This window comes from Ylistrum balloti, unplaced genomic scaffold (genome assembly GCF_031769215.1).
Source record: "Ylistrum balloti isolate Yb309-2 unplaced genomic scaffold, AGI_CSIRO_Ybal_v1 Utg369876, whole genome shotgun sequence".
Classification (NCBI taxonomy): Eukaryota; Metazoa; Mollusca; class Bivalvia; order Pectinida; family Pectinidae; genus Ylistrum; species Ylistrum balloti.
Genome location: NW_026782016.1, coordinates 2,053,839 through 2,081,128, shown reverse-complemented (window position 1 = coordinate 2,081,128; position 27,290 = coordinate 2,053,839). Strand labels below are relative to the sequence as shown.

The 27,290-nt window shown below is 35.6% G+C and overlaps 2 protein-coding genes across 2 annotated transcripts in view; one reads left to right on the top strand and one right to left on the bottom strand.

Moving 5' to 3' along the window:
• The window catches only part of LOC132546191 (cytoplasmic FMR1-interacting protein-like), a 28,339-nt gene extending 27,139 nt beyond the window's left edge, over positions 1 to 1,200 (bottom strand). Inside the window, exon 1 of the mRNA XM_060209901.1 lies at positions 1,129 to 1,200. The gene's annotated coding sequence lies outside the window, so the exon portion shown is untranslated. The remainder of the gene's footprint in view (positions 1 to 1,128) is intronic.
• Positions 1,201 to 6,966: 5,766 nt separating this feature from the next.
• Positions 6,967 to 26,173, top strand: LOC132546237 (sodium-coupled monocarboxylate transporter 2-like). Its single transcript, XM_060209945.1, has 16 exons — positions 6,967 to 7,311; positions 8,256 to 8,324; positions 8,501 to 8,552; positions 9,250 to 9,317; positions 12,898 to 12,978; positions 13,454 to 13,527; positions 14,089 to 14,226; positions 14,744 to 14,879; positions 15,425 to 15,513; positions 16,404 to 16,516; positions 19,626 to 19,696; positions 20,681 to 20,767; positions 22,985 to 23,154; positions 23,898 to 24,001; positions 25,603 to 25,721; positions 26,072 to 26,173. Exons 1-16 carry the CDS (start codon positions 6,967 to 6,969, stop codon positions 26,171 to 26,173), a joined length of 1,818 nt encoding a protein of 605 aa, XP_060065928.1.
• Positions 26,174 to 27,290: the final 1,117 nt, after the last annotated feature.

Sequence of the window (27,290 nt, the reverse complement as noted above, 5' to 3'; positions counted from 1 at the left end):
AGAGATTTTAATTATTCACTTGCACTGTTTTATGTAATTATTAATTATTTAGGTTTTTCCTCACACTTTGATGGTTGTAATAATCGTTTTTCTACCACGATAATATATACATGATAATGTAAATTCATAGTGTGATTGGTATAACGTCCACTACATAAATCACCTATAGGAATGAATTGCAGAGAAAAATGATTGTTTGAACTGGTAGATAATTCAATCAGAATGTACACGAGGAGTAAGAGTGTATGTAGAAGTCTTTTGTTGTCTGTAAGTTTTGAGTAGAGTGACTGCCTATAAAAATAAATAAAAATGAAAATATGTCATACAGACATTACATTAGTGCTCACAGCTACCAAGACAGATACTCTTACAATGTCAGAGGCTTATATGGAAAGAAACTTAAGACAGGCACATCATGCTGATTTACCTAAAGCTGACCGACACATTTTCAAAGTTCAGATTTCAATTATACATAACATTTCCATATAATTTTGAATAATCAAAAGGTTAATGTAATTACTTCTAACAACAAATCCATGATGAAATCAAAAATATTTAAGCAAAAAACTGGATAAACAGTTATTCTTTCCTCTTCCACCATAAAGATGAGGAAACACTTTCCATAAGAGATATAAAAATGCAAATATGCGGATGGGGAAAAAAAACAGAACTTATTTTCTGATTGTTTCTTGGAGTACCAAGGCAGAGTGAAAGATACGCGTAAGAGGACAATGTTGTTAACACCTTTTTGTAGAAATAATTGAACAATAACAAATAGAAAATATATCCTATTGGTCTGAAAGGTCTGCCATTTTATGGTATGTATTACAAGCACGAATAAACTTTCTCTTGGTAATTGTCCGGCAGCTCTCCATGCCAGTAGTGTTTTGAGTGTTATCAGAATGCATTTATAATAACAAAGTCATATGTCATTATGCTTTAACACATGTCTTTATACCGATGCTTCGTTGTGAAAAACATAAACATAATAACTTCCTGTCATCATCAGACTCATTTCCAATCAAATGCCATTATAAAGATAAAAGAACGAAGAGTTGTTGGCATCATAAACAAAAGTGGTTGCAATGACTTATCTTACAAATATTTTATCAATAATAGCTGACAAACCTGCTAAATAAAGACCGAAATCGATTTTTTCCTCGTTTATATCAGCCCTGCCCCATTTTTACTTCACTTCCGCTTTACTGTACAATCTTTACACCACTAGAGGCCGCTGTAAAGACGCCCCTAAACTTATCTATAAAGAACCGTTTGACGGAACGGCATAAATCCGGATTGATAAGAAAATCAAAAGATGAGATCGGAAAATTGTCGTTTCAAGATCAAATGTTAAAATAAGCCCGAATTTTTGCATTTATTTGCAACCATATTCTACCATATTGCAAAAACAATGCATCCATTTGATATATCATTCAAGATTCAACTAACTAAGTCCGAGATATTGTCTGTACGGTTAAAATACTTGGGTCCTATGAATTTTACGTCGGCTTGCGTTATTGTACAAATTAAGTGTAATTAATCATCAACCGCGATCAAGACCCCCAAAAAATAAATGCGTAGATAGAACCATTCGGACAACACTTCATTTGTAGGAATACGAGCTGAAATAGCCTCGGATTTTCTCGAGTTACTTCCCTTCGTTTCCGTGTGTCGGCTAGGTATCATGACGGTTCAGGGGACCGGGAATGTGATATAACACTGCCACAGTTATGGATAGCCAAATGCTTGTTTACATAAGATAATACCTTACTGTTTAAAGATGTGTATCACATAAGATGTTATGATTGTATATAACATTCTCGTTTTTTTTGTTTACATCTTATGATGTACCTTAACATATCAAATCAAGATATTACGTTGGAATTTGCTTAAACCGTTTGTGTTACATTCTTACAGTCTAGTAAGAACTGACCGCTAGGGGCTATGATAAAGTGCTGAAGATCGTTTTATAAAACTTATCTGAAATGGTAACGAATGTAATCTTCTGATTTTCACATAAATCACTCAAATACAAAATGCAAATTTGCGATATTCCGTCATTTTATACACTTAGCCATAAGTTAGGGACCATTGATGTCTTTGCCCGGGCTTAATTTTGTTTGCTGCATTAAAGAAAAACATTCAAGGATAAATCAACAGGCCGATATATGTAGGTGTTTTTAGACGTGTGACGAAACTAAACACAATGTTAAGAAAATAATTTACTGAACCGGAAGTGCTGTATTATTTCTGCAGGACGTGCTCAAAAACGAATTCATAAAGTCTAGAAAAAGGACTGACTTTAACTGTATCCCATTAATATATACGTCATCAAATCACAAAAACGTTTTAATTTATCAAGATGAATGACTATTCAACGGGTATGAAAATGTCAATATGTGGTTTTGTACCAGTCGTCTTCTATCATTGACCAAAAGCCAAAGCTTGTTATGAGGAAACCGCTGTCACTCCTGAATCAATGCAGGCCGTATTTCTTCAGTTATTGACATTTTGGACCCCACGCATTGACTTTGTGTACGGGATAGTCCTAAACATGCTCAAATGGGTTCATGTCTGTTGACAATGCACGTCATGTGGGCATCTTTATCAGTCCTTTTTGAAGGTAGACTTGCACTAGGCGGTCTCGACGCGGTTTATCATTGTCATCCATTAGGATGAGCCGATATACCAATAGATGGACATCAAAATGCGGAACAACTATGGGTTGGAGGACCTGAATACGGTACTTCTGTCCACTTTAACTTCAGTTTAGAGAAAAGCATCCCAAACAGTAAAACCGCCACCGCCAAATGCTGTTATTGCCATAATGTTATTCTGATGGCATGCCGTATTTTGGTGATCACGGGCACATTACAGGCTTGCTTGTTTGTGCAATACAGGACGTTTTACTGGTTGACAAGAGCCAAGTCGCTTATTGTTCAAACGTTTGTTGACGGTACGTCGGCTAATGCGAACACTGTCGTTCTAGCTACTGTTCATTGAGCCTGTTTGCACTCTCCTTGCTGTATACACACAGGTCTATCTTCCCTATGAGTAGTGTTTCGAGGTATGCTAGACCTGGGACCCTCATCAACATACCCTGTCCGGTTCAGACGCTGCATGAACTGAGAAATACCAGAATAGCTGACATTAAAATGTTCATCTACTTGCCTGAAACAATGTGTTATCAAGAAGCTTGCTGTCTTTCACCATTTTTTTTATTGACGCGCTTTTTCTAAATATAGCATGGGTAGTTGTATGATTTATCTGTAATACCCGTGCAAACTTGTTGGAGTACATGGTACCCCGGTTTAATCCGGGTTATCGTTAAGTTGTATATATCGCTTGGTGGTATACCAAACACAAACTAAGAGTCTGCAAGTAGTACGGCTTTTTTGTTTGTTTGTAAGCTTTTGTTGTTATCTGATGATAGAAGGAAACTATAACAAAATGATACCTGCAAGTACACGTGTTTAGTATTTGATAAACTCAAAATAGGTCGCATATGCATCGCTGTTATTTTAACTTTCGTTTTTCATTTACTTATCACTGTCAACATGTTGTTCATTGTTCTATGCATACAGATCGTCAGGAAATGTACATATCCCATATATATGTACGTCTGAGAAGTCTGATACTGATACGTATCTGCCACCTATCATAATGAGAGACATAGTTAGTATTACCAAGTACAATCAAATCGATTGATGCGATTGTGTCGCCCTAAGACGGAACATGTGTACGAACTCAGTGACGTTTCAGACTGTTACTGACGATCTGGCTGCTTACCTGTCGTGGTCGGCCAATCCTTGAACGGTCGGATGTTGAAGCGAATGCATTATATTTTTTTTTAATTGCCATAAATAACATGCAGTCTTTTGGCTCCCCTCTAACCGACTTCCAAACTCGCGTGGCGCCGACTTGGAACATGTCACTAGCCATTGCCCTCTCTTCTTTCGACAGACGCGGCATCGCATTTCAATTTTCAATTTAAAACAAAACGGTGATTTTCAAGTGATAAGGCCTTTGAGAAAATGCATGAAATCTTTACGGAATTCAAATACACATATCTCGAGTAAAGTGAATTAACTAGTTTTGTTTTATGAATGAATGAATTTCGCGCCTGACTGATTTTACCAAAAATGTTCGCAACTAATTCAAATAATCCCGCGTAACTTAAAAAATTCAACCAACGTTTACTGTACGGCAATGTAATTAACTTGGAAATGAGATAATTCGTGTCATCAAACATATTGTAAAAGCAACATTATCGCAGCTTATTCTAATGTTTTTCAAATATAAACAATATAATGTCGATAATCCGACGGATTGTAACATGTGGTAGTCGTCAGGGATACGTATTCAGTTCCACTTGTTTTTAATGATGATTGATAGGATGATATATAAAAAAGCACGATAGCAAAACTACATGCTGTCCAACCAAACTGACGTTATGTAGATATGTACATATACATTGTTTTTAGAATGAGTACTTTCCTGCTGTTCAAGCTGATGGTGGGGTACTAAAAATAAGCTCAACAAAAGCTTATCTTTTTTCCTATTTAAAGGTATTGCATTTAGCAATGTTTATTGTAGTAAATATACATGTTATATAGTTGGAATACACCTGTTACGTCTATAACTACCATGTATTCTATACATCATTCAGCGTAGGTACCAACATTGCATGTCCTCTACAGAGGTCAACATGGAATCCAATCCATTGCACGTTCCTATTCAGAAAAAAAGTATTTAATTTCATTGCATAGAATAATTTATCATTGTTAAAACTGTTTATTCTGGAAGAAATTAACTGAAAAAATAACATTTCACTATGCAATTTGGCTCTTGATAAAAAGACAAAAGTGGCTCGCCAATTGTGTCTTTCTTAACCCTCGCAAAAATACAGCTTATATTTTAAGACGTTGGCCACACGTATTCTCTATAAATAGTACTATTTAATGATGGGACCCTAAAGACTTAAAATGACTTCTGTGTAATCATTGTAGTACTTTGTAAAGATATGTTACACAAAGCAGATATATCATTATAGTTTCATGTCGTTGGCAATGTTATTTAATTCAGTTTGAAATTTCCTATCATATCGTTCAGTTTGCCTTTGGATATTTTAAACCCCCAGGTGTCGCGGGAATGTTACCTAGTACTGCTAGATAAACATGTAGTTCCGTATGGAATGTGTCTTTTACAGTAACTTGCCCTATATAAGTATTAGTTACAAAATCACTACAGGAGATATGTCTTTAAACCTCACGAAGAAATCACACGAGCATTTTTATCACAAGCCATGTATTGTAACAGTTCTTAAGTTTTGCTCCACTTTCTAAACTGTAAGGTTATCTGTACATATCGTGTGCTCATACGAAACTTTAGCGTTTTCCTTGTCCCGGATCTTACTTTAAACAATATATGTCCGTTTGACTTACGTTTTAATTCATTCGTGTAGTGACATGGTTCAGAATATATGCATGTACTTGACATTGTTGTAAAATGATCTGATGTGTGGAAATTACCAAATTAAGCATCTACCCATCTAGATATTTACTTTTCTTTCGATCACTTTGATCTCCTAGGCTTCAAAAGTTAGGCCCTTATTATCACCGACGAGTCCTAGAAGGACGAAATAGCCGTTGGAAGAAGTTCTAACTTTAAATTTTGTATTAAATTATGCTATTTACTATAAGTAACACTATAGATCTATATACTTTTGTCACATCTATGAAGTGATATTCGTGGAATCGGTTCCAATTCAGAATTCGTACACTAAGTACGTCAGCGCTAGTTCGCTTCACACTTATCATCTGTCAGATGAAGGTGACCGTGTTGTCATTGAGACGTCACAATTAAATCGTCTACATTTTTTATGTTATAAGCACTTCTATTCTACTGACTTTACCAACCCGACGAAAAAAAATGTTTTAAAAAGGCCAGAGTTTCGTTTAACATTTCGAAGCCATAGTGTGGGTTTGTCTTCGTGGTTTCAAGTCACGTGATTCTGTTGTGCACTTGTAACTGATTTACTGCTATATTTTAATGGCAAACTGCATGGTAAGCCGTAGTAACACGATTGTGTAAGGATGGGATATTCAATTTGTCCGAACGAAACCCATGACACTGCGATGGGAAAATACCATCAATCACATCAAAACTACGTCTTCTTGACCAGTGTATGATACACCATTTTCCTCTATCTAGAGTTTGATGTCATCTCTTAACACCGCTGTGTTGACCTGATGACGTGTCTGCCATTGTGATTTTGATGGAGGCACACGACACAGAGTTGAATTATAGCTTTGATAATAATTATGATGAAAAAACCTACAGTTAATGAATAGATTATTCTATTTTCAATCATTATTAAATTAAGGTATTTAATTCGCTACAAGTCTTGGTACTAAATTTCAAGTTAAACATCTTGTTTGACTTTGAAATGTCAAAGGGATTTGTCAGTAGCTTATGCCGATCAGCGACTCACCGACATACAAACATATAATTAAATAACAAGTCATCAGATGGAGTGTTAAAGAATAAAAAAGAGATATATTATGCATGTATTCCCATAAAGAATGTTAATTTACTAGAAGAGAGAGATAGACAGACAGACAGACAGACAGGCAGTGTGAGAGAGAGAGAGAGAGAGAGAGACAGGGAGAGAGGGAGTGAGAGAGAGAGAGAGAGTGTGAGAGAGAGACTAGGAGACAGTGAGTGGGAGAGAGAGAGAGGGGGAGGGGGAGAGAGGGGGAGGAGATAAAGAATCATGAAATATTTGTTTTTGTGAGGGAAGAATCATGACATTTTAACTGTCAAAACGATGAATTTTAGCTTTGTGAGCAGGAACTCGAGTGTAAGGTAGCTAGTATCCAATCCGGTACGCGGATTTATGAATGATGTATGATAATGCAGGTTTACATGTCTTTGTATGTATCATTTCTCCATTAACAGACAGACATGTCGTCTGAAACAGCCGGACTTGGGGTGGCAGACTACCTTGTTTTTGTCTGTGTTATCGTTATTTCTATAGGAATCGGGACATTCCATGCTTGTAAGGGAAGGAAAGACAACAGCAGTCTAGAATACCATTTAGGGAGCCGGAAGATAAAAACACTTCCTCTGGTCGTGTCCATGCTGGTTACCTCTCAGTCATCCATCTTGTTGCTTGGTATCCCTGCCGAGACATACCTGTATGGCGGTATTGTGCTAATGGCGTCATTTGGGTTTTGTGCGTCGTTCCTGATCGGAACAAGAATTATTGTTCCAATGCTCTATCCTCTTAAGCTGACTACTGTTAGCGAGGTAAGTGCAGGTTGGCACCAAAATCAGATAAGAAGTCGTACCCTTTGACCTTGAACACATTTGAAACATAACTTTATACGGCGTAAAGTTGGCTTAATCTGGTACCGCATACAATAACCCGTAATGTTTATATCAATACCAACATTTTATATCATGGATATCTTAGATTGAATATTATTTTTAAAGATTTTATACTGTACCAAATTTATTTCCGTCAAGTACAGTCGTCAACAGTACTTCATCTTTGTCAAATGTCATCGATACATTAAACCTATTTCGTATAGTCACTACTGTATCGTCACTGTTTTGCGTTTTTATGACAACTCAAGATAACGCACAACAACCTATGATGCAAGATAGATACACATATATGCAGGCGCCCTTTGGTTAACAACTCAATTGGGCACTACCTACACCGGTGGTAATATGTAACACATGAGCAGGCGTAACAAGTTAATTTGACACCTGTACAGGTAACCCTGTTATCTTTGGTCAACTAACCCACCAACAACCCAATGAATATACAGCAAATATGTAAAACAGATGAAGTTATAGTAATGATCTCAACGAGGAATACAAATGCTATACGTAGAATATTTTTATGATATACAAAAAAGTATCCCCGGATACATTTATGACGGAAGAAAAAGTTCCGGGTACTTTATGATAGGGAATACAAATATGATATGACATCAGTTAGCATGAACAAAAAGCGTCAGCTTGCATGACAGTCAACGATGTATACATGGCGAGTGTCGTCGATGAAGCAGAAGACTCACACTCTTCCGGAACATATGAATTTATTCTCTCAGTACCGTTTCCGGATTCCCGTGTAAATCTTTTTGGTCCATATTTTGCCATAGTTTTATTGAAATTGATTATGATTATGTTGACATGTTGGTATTTTCTGGTTGTTCAGTTTGACTTGTCTGTTTTGATATCAGTTTTTCCAGGTACGCTACAAAGGCAAGGCCGTGAGGCTATTTATAGCAACGTGTACCTTACTGATAAACGTAAGTAAGATTCATAGAACAATTCATATATTTAAAATATAATATGGAACGTGCATCGTTTCATAAATAGGTGACATATACACTATATTATATGAAGAATAACATTAAGCACCATTTTATCTATATCTCTTCTTCAATGCTTTAAAATAGTTAATCTCATTTGGGTTTGTTTACAGGAAATATACATCGGTGTAATTGTGATGGCACAAGCTGTTGCTATGGAAGGAGGTAAGTCTCCTTTCAACGATTAGTGTAAAACAGCTGTTTCATTGAGATTCAAAACTGCTAAAAGGTGTTGGACCATACGTTCTTAATGCGGCCTTGCTGAATTGTTGGGAAGGTTTTTATTCCGGAACTAAAACAGGAACCTTACAAGATGATTAGTAAAGTCATTTTGCGCAACACTGTACTATTTAATTATTTATTCATATTTCACATAAGAATATATACATCGGTATATGTCACCAGTTTGATACTTTTTGTGATTTGAATCCGAAATTTAAAAGAGCTAAATCTCAACGTTTGAATTTAAATTTTAAGATGTCTAGTTTTAACATGCAAAAAAGATGAGCAATATTCCCCCAGAGTGCACTGCGTTACCCAACATGTGATATGTGACTGGAGGGAACGGCCACAGTAAAAATCCTCATGATGTAGGCAAGGTAAAAATGATGAATATTCGGACAAAAATCTTAAATATGATACACAGCGGTAACTGTATAGTGAACATGGTAATATTAGGTCTATGCGCTGCAGTTAGGGTCCAAACAACAACTGCTTCAGGTTTTTTATAGGTCGGTTATAAATATATGTTAATTATTCAGTCATTTTAGATGTCACGAGTAGGTAAAAATACGAGAAAAAACCCATTTTGACTGACTGCATATCTGTGTAAGCCAATAGCCTAAATGTATGTCTTTTTCAGTAACTCGAATCCCCCGGGTTGTTTCCATGCTAGCGCTATCGTCTTCTGCTGTACTATATACCTCCATTGTAAGTATACCACACTTGTGATATCAAATAGATCCCATCATGATTCTGTTGACTGCTTATTCGTGTACTTCATTTCTCTCAGAAGTCATTTATGTTTAATAGATGTTTTAGCAACCTTTTACTGGTCTGCGGTAACGCCTGTTACTTTTAATATTTACATTTTGATGATGTATGTTAATGTAAGAGTATGGCTTGCTACATGTTTTCTTTCTCCATAACGTTCAGTAGCTAGGTGTTTTCTCACCTAAGGACATCACTGTTCTGACTACCGATGCACACCTTCAGTAAAATTTGATCTCTGCTGTGACGTTAGCAACTGTGAGTTACTCCTTCAGACACGTGTAATCGCTGGTTACGGTCTACTGACGCATGTTGACGTTTAAACTGTGGTGTACTTTATACAAACATATATTGACATTGGTTACGATATACTGATACGTGTCGACGTTAGTATCTCTAGTATTATTGTTATGGTATACTGTACCATATAATATTGCATTTCCGGTGTGCAGTCTTCATTTTGCCCTACCAACAAAATTGATGTTTGCATTTTGGTAAACGTAATGTCAGGCGCTTTGGAAGCCGAACCGTTAAACATGTATGGTATAAAATTAGAGTGAATCCGCTAATGTGTTTGTGATAATTATTTTTCATTTTGAGAACTTATTTTGTATAAACTAGAAAATTTCAAAGCAATTTGTGAATGGAAATGAAAGTACTTAAAATACTTCACAAAAGGGTAATTAATAATGACGTTATCGTGCAGCTGTGTTCTGTTTTCTTTCTGAAGTTGACAAAATTTCCTGCGAAATCTGAACGAGCTGTTTTGCTATTCCATACGATGTCGAGGTGTTCCGTCAGTGCATATAATGTCCAATGAACGACGACTGTTTTCAAGGAGTGTAAATAAAGAAAAAGAATGCTTTCAAGATATGAATATAAGAAATAATTTTTCTTTTTAGTCTTTTACTGGTTAAAATGCAGTTAGCACACCAGTAAACAACAAAAAAGAATAATGGTTTCTTAGTCAACGCCTGTTCACGTTAGTGACTGTTGTTTACGATATACTTACGATTGATAACTGTTGTTTACAGTTTACTTATCATTGTTGACATTAGCAACTGGTGTATACTATTTACTGGGGCGTGTAGGCGTGAGCAACTGGTGTATACTATTTACTGGGACGTGTTGGCGTGAGCAACTGGTGTTTACTATTTACTGGGGCGTGTTGGCGTGAGCTACTGGTGTATACTATTCACTGGGGCGTGTTGGCGTGAGCAACTGGTGTATACTATTCACTGGGGCGTGTTGGCGTGAGCAACTGGTGTATACTATTTACTGGGGCGTGTTGGCGTGAGCAACTGGTGTATATTATTCACTGGGGCGTGTTGGCGTGAGCTACTGGTGTATACTATTTACTGGGGCGTGTTGGCGTGAGCTACTGGTGTATACTATTTACTGGGCCGTGTAGGCGTGAGCAACTGGTGTATACTATTTACCGGGGCGTGTTGGCGTGAGCTACTGGTGTTTACTATTTACTTGGGCGTGTTGGCGTGAGCTACTGGTGTATACTATTTACTGGGGCGTGTTGGCGTGAGCTACTGGTGTTTACTATTTACTGGGGCGTGTTGGCGTGAGCAACTGGTGTATACTATTTACTGGGGCGTGTTGGCGTGAGCTACTGGTGTTTACTATTTACTGGGGCGTGTTGGCGTGAGGTGTATACTATTTACTACTGGTGTTTACTATTTACTGGGGCGTGTTGGCGTGACCAACTGGTGTATACTATTTACTGGGGCGTGTTGGCGTGAGCCAACTGGTGTTGGCGTGATACTATTTACTGGGGCGTGTTGGCGTGAGCGTGTTGGCGTGACTGGTGTATACTATTTACCGGGGCGTGTTGGCGTGAGCTACTGGTGTTTACTATTTACTGGGGCGTGTTGGCGTGACCAACTGGTGTATACTATTTACTGGGGCGTGTTGGCGTGAGCTACTGGTGTTTACTATTTACTGGGGCGTGTTGGCGTGACCAACTGGTGTATACTATTTACTGGGGCGTGTTGGCGTGAGCTACTGGTGTTTACTATTTACTGGGGCGTGTTGGCGTGAGCTACTGGTGTTTACTATTTACTGGGGCGTGTTGGCGTGAGCTACTGGTGTTTACTATTCACTGGAGCGTGTAGGCGTGAGCAACTGGTGTATACTATTTACTGGGGCGTGTTGGCGTGAGCTACTGGTGTTTACTATTCACTGGGGCGTGTAGGCGTGAGCTACTGGTGTTTACTATTTACTGGGGCGTGTTGGCGTGAGCTACTGGTGTATACTATTTACTGGGGCGTGTTGGCGTGACCAACTGGTGTATACTATTTACTGGGGCGTGTTGGCGTGAGCTACTGGTGTATACTATTTACTGGGGCGTGTTGGCGTGAGCTACTGGTGTTTACTATTAACTGGGGCGTGTTGGCGTGACCAACTGGTGTATACTATTTACTGGGGCGTGTTGGCGTGACCAACTGGTGTATACTATTTACTGGGGCGTGTTGGCGTGAGCTACTGGTGTTTACTATTTACTGGGGCGTGTTGGCGTGACCAACTGGTGTATGACCAACTGGTGTATACTATTTACTGGGGCGTGTTGGCGTGAGCTACTGGTGTATACTATTTACTGGGGCGTGTTGGCGTGAGCTACTGGTGTTTACTATTTACTGGGGCGTGTTGGCGTGACCAACTGGTGTATACTATTTACTGGGGCGTGTTGGCGTGAGCTACTGGTGTTTACTATTTACTGGGGCGTGTTGGCGTGAGCTACTGGTGTTTACTATTTACTGGGGCGTGTTGGCGTGAGCTACTGGTGTTTACTATTTACTGGGGCGTGTTGGCGTGACCAACTGGTGTATACTATTTACCGGGGCGTGTTGGCGTGAGCTACTGGTGTTTACTATTTACTGGGGCGTGTTGGCGTGAGCAACTGGTGTATACTATTTACTGGGGCGTGTAGGCGTGAGCAACTGGTGTATACTATTTACTGGGGCGTGTTGGCGTGAGCTACTGGTGTTTACTATTTACTGGGGCGTGTTGGCGTGAGCTACTGGTGTTTACTATTAACTGGGGCGTGTTGGCGTGAGCAACTGGTGTTTACTATTTACTGGGCTGTTGGGTGACTGGGGCGTGTTGGCGTGAGCTACTGGTGTTTACTATTTACTGGGGCGTGTTGGCGTGAGCAACTGGTGTTTACTATTTACTGGGGCGTGTTGGCGTGAGCTACTGGTGTTTACTATTTACTGGGGCGTGTTGGCGTGAGCTACTGGTGTTTACTATTTACTGGGGCGTGTTGGCGTGAGCTACTGGTGTATACTATTTACTGGGGCGTGTTGACGTGACCAACTGGTGTATACTATTTACTGGGGCGTGTTGACGTGAGCAACAATTGACTTGCAATGTATCCTGATGCGTGTTGACGTGAGCAACAATTGACTTGCAATGTATCCTGATGCGTGTTGACGTGAGCAACAATTGACTTGCAATGTATCCTGATGCGTGTTGACGTTATACTATTGATATTTCGTTGTTTCTTGGTTAGGGAGGAATCAAGGCGGTGATATGGACGGACGTGTTCCAAAGTATAATCATGCTGATCGGTATATTATCCGTCATTATCAAGGTATTTAACACTATCTTACTCAATGTATGTTATATAATCTTAATCAAGGTATTTACATAAACTTAGTCAATGTATTTCACATCATCTTAGTCAATGTATGCATGTCATCGTAATAAAGTATTTCATATCATATAAGTCATAACATCTTAAAGTATTTCACATAATATTAATAAAGTTATTTACATCAATTAAGTCAAGGTATTTCACATTATCTCAGTCAAAGTATGTCACATCTTAATTAAGGTATTTCATATATTCTTAATTAATGCACGTCATATCATATTTAGGTATTTCACATCAACTTAGTCAAGATATTTTATATCATCCAAATCAACATTTATCAGAAACTTTGACAGCCGTACTAGTAATCCTACAATCATAAAATTCCATTGGTAAAATTTGGTAACAAGAACTTACGCATTAATGCAAACAATGTTTTATAAGATTCCGTGATGAGTTCACATATTGTTTACAGGGTACGATAGAATCGGGAGGGACGGCCTTTGTGTGGGAGGTCAATACGGCTACAGACAGAATGAATTTCTTCAAGTATGTACAACAATGATGTTTATTGCGTGTGTGATATTTTTTTTAAATCACTTCCTATTAAAAGGAAATGTAACTGACAGTCATCTTGTCAAATTTGCTGTTAGGAGTTGATGGCTTCGTAAACTGCAATAACTGCAATACTAGGGAAATGTGACAGGCGAGGTCATCTAACATTTAATGTAGAATATTTTTCATTTGCATTACCGTTTACAAAGGATACATATCAGGTCCCTTGTTGTGATATTTCAATTTACGGAAGCCTGATTGTGTTGTAAGGGCAAAACATGTTAAGTCGTAATTTCATGAACGATAACGTAACTACGTAAAACAACAAGTCGCGGTGCATTTTTCGTCTCCTGTCGACTTTAACGTGTAATTAGGACAGTTTCGTCCCAGTGACAATAATATACTTTCACGTGACTACAAATTCAGATATACTATGCTGTTAAATATCTTGCATATAACCTTGGAATCCACAATTATTGTTGGAAGTCAAGGTAGTTTGTATATCAGATTTTTGAGGTGAAGTCATGCTGTTCTCAACCAAATTTTTTCCCTAAGTTTTGACCCGGATCCTCTGGTTCTCCACACCTTCTGGACTTTTGTCATTGGCGGACCGATAAAATTTTTCTTCAATGCTATCACACAAACATCAGTTCAGCGCATGAATTCCTGTCAAACAGAGAAACAAGCAAAACTGTAAGTTATTTTTACCTTCTGCGAAACGTTAATTGACTATAGGATCAAAAGTTTTCATTTTTTATGCAGTTTTATCACGTGTGATTTAGAAGTTTTATTAATCGAGCAAAACTTTGAGACGAGTATATGAAATAAAAACAGTAATAAGATTCTTTCTGTTACATCATTCAAAACAGTTAAAGTTAAAATTATTAATAATTTATGGCATGAAGTCATTGTCCATATTGTGATGTTACTATTGACTTCCAACTGGCACAGCCAATAAAACAACTTAAATGGCATATTACACTAATGATAACTGCAAAAATATTAAACGGGAAATTCTATGTACAATATCTCAGTTCTGTAATATTTAAAAAAAAAAAAATATTTATCGTTAAACTCTAGTTAATAACAAATTATAAATATCTTTTGTGTATTATAATGACTCTCCCATTTTGTTAACATAATGTTTACGTCATTTTATCATTACTTTATATGAGGTGACGTCGTTAACATGAATCCTCTGATTATTCAGTGTGTACCTGGTAACTGGACCGGCCTTTCTGTTAACGGTTTGTTTCGCCGGTAGTTCGGGTTTGGTGGCTTACGCATACTTCACTGCGAAGGGATGCGATCCATTTACGTCGAAACAGGTGTCCAACCCTAACCAAGTAAGTCGAAAATTAGGGACTATATCGGTGGACAAAATTGAGTAAATATTATAAATCAAATTTAGATATGTCCGTCACATAGTATTTTCCGGGAGTAAGACGTGTATAAGACGCATTAATCTGAGGTAATGAAATTATATTGAAATGACACACTTGCAGATCACATCATGACGTCATGTTAAAGACAATGAAAGCACGTGGTGACTTCAATAACTCGAAAACAATGTGTTTTCTGCAGTATTTGAAAAGAATCATGTGGAGGAATTTTGCATTCGTTTTTGTTTCGTATTATATCTATATTAAAAAAAAAACCATCACATTCTAAACTATATTTATATCTAGCTAATTTCATAACTCAAGAATACATGCTATGATCTTTTAACACAAGGATATCATTACATGTTATGCACTATTGTTTTACATCTCTTGTGGCACAATACAACATTTTTTTCATTTGTAACAATCTATCCCCTATATCTAAGGTTTTCAATTTTACCGCCGGAAATGATTTTTCACAGTTGTTTCCCTTTACGGTTCTTTAACAGTTAATTCCCTTTATGGTGGTGGAAATGTTCAGGGATTATCCTGGCATGTCTGGGATGTTTCTGGCAGCAGTCACAGCTGCTACCTTGAGGTTTGTAGTTATTTTTCTAATACATGTTGCGTTTTTAATATCTACTGGAGCAACAACTAAGACATAAACGAACTATAGATCTTTGATAACAATATGTTTGATTTAATTCAACATTAACATAGGTTTGTTGTAATACATATTTATGTGAAAGTAAAAGGACATTAATAGTTGGTTATCACCTGTAAAAAGAGTGTAATTAAATTCCTCATATGTTCAACGTTGCTATAGTGATCGACTATTAAGTATTGTGTCGTTGCAGACTGTCGGTTAATAAGATATTTAATAGATTCTATACCGGTCAAACAGCTACTATATTGACACAAGTTTTACATAGGTCATAAACCATCTCGTTTTGTCAACAGGCTGCACGAATGCATGTTCATTTGTCTTATTTCTAATCCAGAATATAGCAATTAATATATATCTTTCTCGTATATCTAAGTTCCACAGACATTCCTAACTTTCTCGGCTTTAACATTTTTGGTAAATATTTAGAAGAAATGGCGGGGTGAAGTGAAATAGCTGTTCTATGTAGTTTTATACACTCTAAGGTATAAACTCATCTTTTTTATTATTCATATGTGAGTGGAATTTAGCATGCGTATTTTTCCAAACCCCAGTTTGCTGTGTAGGAATCGCTGCTGCCGTACCTTTGCGTTCTTACGTTTTAAAGACATCGATTCATTACACATGCAGACAATCGATACTCCTCTAAACTTATTCAGTGTTTTACATGTGCTTCTTTTTTCAATAAAGATTTAGTTGAACCTCCCAATGCGCCGTTTTCAACGAAGATAAGCTTGCACAAAATCTCAATGCTACTACCGTTTGGTCCATCAGTATGTCTGCACCGTCCTGTTGCTTTCCAATTTTTATGATCTATGTTACAGTACCCTCTCCTCAAGTCTGGCAGCTATGTCTTCCACCACCCACGAGGACTTCATCAAACCGCATTTCCCTCGTTTATCGGACGCAGCTTTCACCCGTTGGTCGAGACTCTCAGGTGAGGTGTCAACACAACGGATAACGTATAAATCATAATGTTATAGGGTGGTGCGTAAACCAATATTATTTCGGATTTTTTTTCGTAAAGATAATGTCAATAGAACAGATGTTCTTATAACACAACCAGTAGAAGATTTGAGTGTGACGTTTCGATGACTACGCTGTCACTTTCATCAGACAAATGCCAAAGACTCACACACCTATAACCAAATGTTAAATAAAGCGTTGCCGAATCGAGTACACTACTTTGTTACCATGTTATGTATTTGTTTCTATAATCTGTTTACCATCTCGTCACAATATCCTTCAACCTAAGTGTACATAGGATTATAGTTAAGCCAAAAAAGTTGGTCGACTCCTTACTGATCTCGTGCTTGTTGTTTCTATTCTTGTCTCATTTGTTTTATGCTGTATGTATCCCGGTATATCCGGGTATCTATACCGATAAGGTAACATTACTTTATTTGCATTATCTATAGATCATTATCAATCATGTTTGAATAAACAATTGATCAATAAATCCCAGCAGGCATTTTACGTCAAATTTACGTCGGATTTGGACTTAATCCTGACGTCAGGATTACGTCAAAAAATGGTCAGAAATGAAAGTAATATTGACGTAAATGTCTGACATCTATATTATGTCAGTATTTTACGTCAGATTTTCGTCATTTATTAGTCAGAATTGGTCAGAATCTGACTTCAGATGCGTTACGTTGCGGATGCTTTGAAGAATTAAAAAGTAATATTAATAAAATAAATCAAAATATAGGTCCTCTTACAAATTTTATTTACAGCATAATTGCACAAAAAATTATATATGTATCATGACAATAATCAACAAATTTACAAAAATGACAAGAGCGACAAAAGAAATTATTCAAGACATGATCTTCATTGTTTAAATATAACAAAACTAGTCTTAAAGACAATAAAAACAAGCTTCTGTATATATGAACTCTCGTGTGTAAATTTTCTATCAAAGTCATTTTTTTAACACATGCACAATAGAAACAAAATATTCATTTTCTTTTCAAGATTTTACAATAAACAAGAATTGGAAAAAAAAACTTGTTAAAGAAATTATTGTAATAAAATATTGAAAACCTAATTTATAAATACATACACAAAAAGCAACCATGAAACATTCCAAATGCACAAATTACAAAATGTTTGAAACATAAAATGTTCATATTTATTCTCTGTTAGAGTGAGCCCCTAACAAAATTAATGTATATTTTATTATAATACCAGTAACCCTTCTTAAAATTAAGATTTGAATACCATATTTCCCATGAAAAGTTGACAATGTTTTTCCCAATACATGAATGTCACAATATGTTACGTGAAGAACTTCAAATTATTAAATACAAAGAAGAGGAGATAATAAAAGAGGAAGTTTTCCATGAAATTTTATGCCTGAAAATAGGTTTGCAATATTAAATATTGATTGTTGGTACAGAGATTCATGTAAATAAATGTTGATAACATTATTTACTGGTGTCTTCCTCCTCCTCCACTTCTCCTGTCGGGCACATGTTTTAATGTGTACCCGATCACTGCTTCCAGGTCAGCGTCTCTGCAGTCTGTACACCTTTGTGTGCTTTCTGAAAGGATCAATGCAATAGATCTTAATACTAATGTAACATTTGTTGTTCTTTATTTTTTTCTAGTATTGCATTTAATGTTACAAAATATTGCAATGGGGAAGAAAATTTATTCCTTTAAAGATTTAAAGAAGAATGTAGAATATGAATATTATACCCAAGGTGAAGAAGTTTGGGTTATAAGTTTTTTTCATTTTCAAAATATTTTATTGTTAATAAATAGTATACATAACAAAATATATAACATATTATAAATAAATAGTCTAAACTTAGTATTAACAATGGGATTAAGTCTTTTCCCAAATGATACCGGTATATTTTAAATTAATTAATATATTCAATTCTTTTTAATAATAGGATGGTATTTTTCAGTTTATAATAATAAAGAGAGAATAAAGAAAAGAAAATAAACTACTCACATACTCACTCCCACACTACATCCACAACTACTTAAGTATACTAAATGTTATAACTATAGGATTTGTATGTATATATTATTACTTGTAAATTGAGAATCTTTTAGTTTTTTTTTCATAAGAACTAGTATGATAAAGTATAAAACTACTAAATTCATCTGACATTCCAATGATACCATAAAGCAAAACAATAAGGTTAACATTTCCTAATAAATTATATACTGAATTAACATGATGTCTAACATGTGAGTAAAGAGGACACTGGAAGAAAAAGTGTATAGCATCTTCAAAATTCGCACCACACATACAGGAGCCATTTGGGTTATAACTTTGAAGCCTCCGTTAAGACCCCAACTTATACACCCTTAGGTAGTATATCCATATCACACATACCTACATTGTACATTAACTATTTTAATAATTACACGTTAGGACGTTATTCTGTAACAGGAAAGTTCTGGTGACGCGACTAGTGTACGCTTGTTCCTTATTCTGTTCGAAACGTCCCGATATCCAATGTTGGTTGTATTGCAAATTGGTTCTACTTTCCCAGCAAATACTTCCCCAAACCATCACATCTCGCCAATGCAGATAATTGGTAAGCTTTCAACCTGTTGAGAACTGTTCAAGTAGACACGGACTCTCAGATCATGCCCTTTTTGTTACGAATTGATTGCACAAGTGTATCAATCCGTATACAACGGACATCCTTAGCGGTTGTTTTGCGGGGTCGACAGCCAATCAACATCGGTACCTCGTCTTCAACCATTTCTCTTTGTATTTTCGACAGACGAAACATAATGTCTAGGTTGATAAATATCAAAATGTGCCCGCCCGCCCGACATTCACCATACTATAACTCGGATTTGCACTATGTGCAACCCGGCCAAAAATAGTTTTTACACATTTACAGGTATTCGCCAAGGAAACACACTAACCTTTATTTGTGTTGATGAGTATATTTACTTCTCCATAATACAGATTTTACATACTCAAATGATATTGTTGAGATATATTTATATATATGTATGTGATATATTTTAAGATGTTGATATATGTATATTACAACATGGTTTCTTTACAGTTGTTATATATGGCATAATAGGAATAGTCATTTCGTTCCTGACTGCAGAATTACCAGGATCGGTATACAAGGTATGTGAATTATAACATCTGATCATAATCCAAACTCAAATTCAGTTTAGCGAAGGCAAAACATGAGCAAAAGAAAGATTTCCACGGAGACTCATGGAAAAAATTCAAGGAGAATAAGGAGTCAAGTGTTCAAGTAAGCGTCGTCTGCTTCATCAGCTATGAAAAATGTTTGTCAGTCCACATAAGAAATGTTTCGTTCCAATATGGGGCTACACGACAACGGGGCCAACAGGCAGACTAGCAAGCATCAGACACGTCCAAGGTTTCTTTATGTGACATATACAAAAAGCATATGCGGAGAATTTACTACTGCGTAGATAATCGTGATAACTGCGTACTAACAGAATAAACAGTACATTTTCATAAATTTAAAAGGCAACATATTTAGAATCTTATGCAACTGCACCTCTCCATCTAGATTTTGACTTTGCTTTCGATCACTTTGGATTCTCCTCATTCATCTCCAAGGCCTCAAAATGTATGCCCTTAGCATCATTGACGAGTCCAAGAAAGACGAAGCAGCTGTATCACACGGGTTTATTCACTTTTTGGCATTGCTGTATCTAAGCCTAAATTTAATTTGTATAAAAAGTAGAAGTAAAACAAGACCAGGTGTTCCGGAAGAGTAAACGTCCTCTGCTTTATCGACGACACCCGCCATGGTCAATCCAAGTAAGTTATGTCTTGTTCTCAAAGGAGAACAGGGTATACAACAACGGGACCTAGTGGCAAACTAATACGTATCACAAATGTTCAACTTTATATCGCACATAGAATTAAAATGTTTCTAAATGGAATCACTATGACGACTATAAAACATTGCCTCGAATATCAATTCTTCTTGTTACTTTCATAAGCATCAAACAATAGACTTAAACAGAATGTTATAAATCACCTATGATTATTATGTAAATGACTTTATTTACTTTATATACATAAGTGTTTCCATTAGATCCGATACTAATACATATTCTCACCTTTCAGATAGCCATCAGTTTGATGTCCTTGTTTGGACTTCCAGTTTCTGGAATTTTCCTTTATTCCATATTTTGTCCGTCCGCAACCCAAGTCGTAAGTCTTTCAAAGCTGATTTATGCAGTGTTTATTTCTTTCCGCAGATGGTGGAAAGTTATCACCCCTTCACCATAATCCATACTGATTCATTATTAGAACCCCCGCAACGAAGGCAAGGGGTATTCTGCAATCACCCTGTCTGACCGTCCGTTTGTCAGGAATGTTTGTCAAGGGTATCTAAAAACAGCTACTGAAGCAATTTATCTCAAACTTGGCATGCAACATCCTTATGATATAAAGTTGTGCCGTTTCACGATTCATACAATTTTGACATCATTTCTTAGAGTTATGCCCCTTATTGTATCTTGTAAAGTATTGAAGCAATATATCTTGAATTGGTTTATTAAATCCCTATGATATGTAGTTATGTCAGTCTAGTTAAAACCTACAGTAGGAGGCAGTACATTTTTCAGAAACTTGTACTTTGGTCTCTGATTATTCACAATTTATATATTATCCAATTTTGACCAAATGACCTGTCTCACAGACATGTTATTTAGGTGTTATAGCATTATTCTTTATATTGGCTTGTAATTAATCATTCATGCTGTTACACATACCCTTTTCCTTTGCAAATAAAATGGATGGTTTTAACAAACTGATTATTTTACCCCTAAAAAACGCTTTTTAATTTTTTAAACATTGACCCTATTTAATTTGTTATTCAATATCATATTTAAAACAGTGTTAAACGTCTGCTAAAATCTAACGCGATTCCATAGATGATGTACACATTTTCATATATTAGTTATAATATATCTTAAATAAGATATAATCATCTGCTTGAATTCTGATCCATTTTCAATTGCATACTTGATTTTATCTAAAAGAATAGGAGAGCTAAAAAGGATAAGATTATAGTGCTTAATATAAGACATTATTTTTTATAAATATCGTTTATTAAAATCAGTTTTATAATCGGCTTCAATTTTGTAATATCAGACACTTAGAGTGTTCTTTGAATGCATTTTTATCTATTTCATTGTTTTATTTGATAAATATTCGGATTTCACATGAAGTGTAAAAATATCGTAGATTCATATTAAGTAAACAGTTCTGTATATTTACTATTCAATTGATAATACCACCGAAAAAGTATTTTTAATGGAGTACTTTTACCATTACTCGTGATTTTTCATCTTTTAGATCTTGTTATTTACAGCGTACTGCCTTGTAACATATATAACGCTCAGTTTTATAAAGACAAATGGGAACTGATTTTCATTCAGATCGAATCATATAGAATTATTCACATATACATTTAATTGTTAATAGAAGTTTTGTACACTTATCAGACCGTACGTTTTGCGATTTCTACCTGTATCAGTCATAAGCATGCTTCGTTTATTGGATACAGCCCAGCTCTGTGTCACTGACTTGAATTATATGATTGCACGTCTCAGATAGTAAACAAAACAAAAAAGTGTAACGGTACAGTATATATCATGCGATGGAAATAGGTTTAATGTCCTTGAATTCTATGTTGACTCTATGTTGTTGTGAGGACAAATTTAGACTGATGGTCATAAGTTTATGCAAAAACAGTACAGGACTTTGTCCTGCTCTATAAAACATTACACAGCTCTGCCTTCAATACGTGAGCCCTGTGACGGGTTATAGAGATGTATGGGTCGCGACTTTTCCTGATCATATCTATAATGAATATAAAATAGCCAGTTGATAGAAAATTATCCCGTGGCAGTATATAATGTAGACATTAAAGTATGTCTATGCAAAGAGGTTGATGTTGAACTGATATAAAAACAAAATAAAACAGACAAAACACGTATTGATAATTTCACCGAAGTGTGGAATTCATCATTTTTATGCTCCGACAATTCAGAGGATGACAAAAATACCCTTTTCGAAAAAAAATCGCAATCAGCCACGTATCTAAAAATTTATCTAGTTTGACCAGGTCTTTCCCTTGAAAATATGGCTATATGCTGAGTTACGCCTGCTGAACATTGCCTTTCAACAAATGATTAAATGTCGTTTCCTTATTAAAGTCATAGAGTGGAAACCTGTGTGTTGATAACGTTAAACATATTTTACGTGCATGAAAGTATGCTGTATGCATATGACATATGGCTATTTAGTAACTGATGTAAACCTAAATCATCGTGGCATACATGGCATGCGCATACACCTATGTAACAACATCTTAAAACAAACACTTCTAGTAATATCAATGAAAGGATATATTTGTTCAAGAGCGTCATACTTGGAGGAATCGTGAGCAGCTGTTTAATGTTTTGGATAAATCTGGGTAGTGCCTTCAACAAGAAGTACCACACACCTCTCCAACCCGCTCCTACAGACCAGTGTTTGAACAGTACACTAGACAACACCACAACACCTGTAATCAGTGATGTAATGAAAAGGTACGTCAGTGCATATAACTGTCTATGCATTAGAGCGAGAATATGAACACCGAATAAGCTTTAGTTTTTTTTCTAAAACACTTGATACCAATAAAGTCCAGTCCAGTCAAATTACTAAAACAGTTTGGACCTCAAAATAATTGCAATATCATTCAATAAGTTATTCATTTATCTTGTATCTATTTATTTGAACTGCAAACTTATTTAAAAATGAAACCCGGAAATTGATATTCGGGATTCCCTTCATTTGCAAATATTTACCTTTCATATTGACTTTAACATCGAGAGAGAAATGAAAGGTTCAGTATCATTACTGCCGCTTTAATAAATATTTTCTATATTTGGAAGACAACGAAGCCAAATACGTCATTTCGAAGACATTTTAACGGTTTTAAGCTTTAACATTTGCAGTGCCTCTTCTGGCATGATTTGGTAAATCTGTATTGTTTGCCTCATTAAACACTTGTTTTATCCAGCGTTACAAAGGAGGTATGTATTAATTGTCGAATAAGCTGAAATATCGCACTTTGTAAGATCAAGCCAAAACATTAGCTGTATTAGTCCCTAACAACTGAGAATATTGATAGAATTTCACTGTATTGCTCTCGCGGACATTCTCCGACAAGCAACACCTCTCTGTTCATTTGAGGAAAATGCTAGAAAAAACTTATAATATGGATAAGATTTTGTCACTGGTACAGTTCCATATGAAGTTTTTTTTCTATTTCATTACCATATTGTAGACCAGAAGGCTTGGACGCTGTTTATTCAATTTCTTATTTATGGCTTGACACAGTTGGACTTGCGTCGTTTGTACTGGTTACTGGTCTACTGAGCTTTGTGACTGGTAAGTCAGCATTTTATTTCCCTCTCACATCTTTGTCTATCTATATCGGGTGGCGTAGTTGATGGGCTCCATCTCTAAGATTTATCTGAACACTCTTGCGCAGTATTGTATACGACAAGATGTCAACAAAAGGTAAATGATACGGTAGACAACACACTCTTACGATGATATATCAATACAAAAGAAAATACCAACATATTAACTTTAGGGGAAATCCTGGAAAAGAACACGGAGAATAAGGCCAGGTGTTCCGGAAGAGTAAACATCATCGTCGGCGACACCGTCATGTAAATCTTAGTAATCCTTGTAAGTAATGTCACGTTCTTGAATGAGAACAATCTATAAAATAGTGGAACATACAAGCAAACTAACAAGCATTACATCCAGTTTCATATCGCACAAAGAATTTTTTATTAATCTCGTTGAGATCACCATAACACTGTCCACCAATTTAAATCAATTATATTAATAGTTGACAGTATTACATGCATCAAACAATATTATCGTACAATGATTTAGTATTCAGTATTACACAGATGATGCTGTACAAGAATGTTACACTCATCGTAAAATAAAATCAACACTATATTGCTCTCATCGTACAATATTATAAACTGAATGTTATTCTCAACGTACAATGCAACCCATTCAATATTACATCATCACACAACATAATCAATGCAGTGTTACACTCATCGTTTAATATAATGATACATTTTTTATAAAAAAGTATTACATGCGTTCTACATTTAAAGATGATGTAGACTCATCATACGATACAATCAGAGAACGATTTACTAAGATTTTACAAAAGTCACACAAGTGAATACCACCATTTAATACAAATTTAGAGTTATATAATGTATAGCCAAACACTGAATTAAACTGCATCATATTTGGTCCTAAGGAGACGACTAAGGAAAATCTAAAGTGATTGAAAGAGAAGTCAAAATCTAGATAGGGAGGTGTACTAGCCCCATGTTTTTAAAAGAGTATATTTTTATACATTTAATAATTTCAGAACAGTGTCGAGTGCATGTGTTTATTCTGAACCGTGCTCCTCCTATTCGAATGAATTAAAACGTGGCATGTCGATAAGGCAAATCTCGGGGACTTAAAGTCTATAAGCAATGTCTACCACCTGCTGTCTCAAACATTGTACAAAAGAAACACAAATATGTAATACAAATCTCAAGTTCCACGCGCGTATTTCATATATTATTTTATTTTTCCCAGCAAGCGGGTAAAGAAGTTTAATATCTTTATATTTAATGTTGATTCTTTAATTTTGTAGACAGATGTGTAATAATCAAGTATATGTTTTCACGGGATTTGACGAACAAATGCATTTGGAAATGAAAACTCATAGTGGTACTCGTTTCCTATCCCTGTTAAACAAAGCGGACAGTTTTTATCTTAATGCTCTATCTTGGCTTATCACCTCATTCCTAATTTAAAAGATAAGTTTGTTGTTCTTAACTAACAACAAGTATTTCCTTTGATTGAGTCTAGTCAATTACATGTTATAAAAAATTCAGTTTTGAAATAGACTTGAATGAGTCATTCTTATCATTGAAATTATATTCGTTGTTTTCATTCAGGTCGACCTAAGTTGAATGATATAGACAGTCGTTGCCTGTTTAGTTTTGGAGAAAGATTATGTCCCTGCTTACCCAGGTTTATCAGGCGAGTGGTCTGTTGCGGGGACAGATTGGAAAAGGTATTTATGAGTTTTTTTTTATCATGAATATTGTTTTATATCATTCGTTACGTCATGAATGTTGTGATTATAAATACTTCTCATATCCACGTCCTGAATTTCGTTATTATGAATATCATTTTTATCATATATCATGTCATGAATATCGTTATTATGAATATTGTTTCATATCATATATCACGTCATGAATTTAGTTATTACGAATACTGTTTCATATCAGGTCATCAATTTCGATATTACGATACTTTTTTTATATCATATGCTACGTAATGAATTTCTACATTATGATAAATGTTTTGTATCATATATGTGAGATAATGTCGCATATGTGCACATACGTTCCATTTTAGAAACGCGAAAATGCGGGATGTTTGACGGAAACGAATGAGATGACAAACGGATGTGAGAATACGCCATTAGGGCGTCTACTTGATATAAAACAGGAATGCTGAATGATTTTCAAGAAGATGATTGAACAGAGTGCGTCTACCTTGGCAAAATTCAAAGACAAATATCCCTTCAACGGAGCAGTTTTTTACAATGAAGTTACTAAGATTACGTAAACGATACCATACAATGATAAAACTCATCAAATCTTACCAATTAGAAAGGCCATCATTAAGTCACCGACAAAAGTTTAAATAATGTAATTGTAATACCACTAATCCATTGGTAATTTCCCCGTTTTAATTTCTCAGGGCCGATTACTTTCAACTCAATTCAGAAAATGCACTTGAACTTCGAAGACAAACTCCAGCACTTTCAGAACCCTCCACATTTGTTATCCCGATCGACGATTCAAAACTCGTAGTCTGTAAATTGAAGAATGTAAATTTGTGACTTAAGGTATTATATGTCGAAATAACGTAACCGGTAAACACTAAGCCAAGAAATAATATATAGTAATAAAATTGAACAATATATATTTTATACAGATATATACTCCGCTAAACCCCCTTAGTGTGACAATAAAAACTCACAGAAACACGTCCAGTACCGAAATTTCTAATAGAAATTAATAAATAACAATAAAAATGAATGAAAAAAACAACAGCTTAAGATTGAGAATATGGTTGTATTTAATAGATAAGCATCCCCATATCCAGTTCAGTTTAAACTAATTTACTTGATTTTTTTACGGACAGTGTCGTCATTATAAAAACAAAATGTACTCAATAACCATTGTAAAGTGAATCAAATATATGACAAGTGACAGTCTCATTCTGTAATATATTGCGGTTTTAGTGTACCTCGATTTGATAAACCGATTATATCACTACATTAACAGATTTATACAAATGCTCCTTTCCAGAAAACAACGCTACATATGTGCATGGAGTTCTCTCCTTCCTACGACTTAATGCGAAACTTGTATAATTAACATTTAAGTGACGTCTAAATTGGTGTAACATCATAATTTGCGAATTAAGTTGGTGTTGTCAAAACAGTGTAACCATTAAATCTGCAATAAACATTACACGATTTTGTTTTCTATTTTTCTTCCTATTCAGACTATTTCATGCATCCTCAATACTCCACGGAATACAAATTACTCTCGTTCTTTGCACC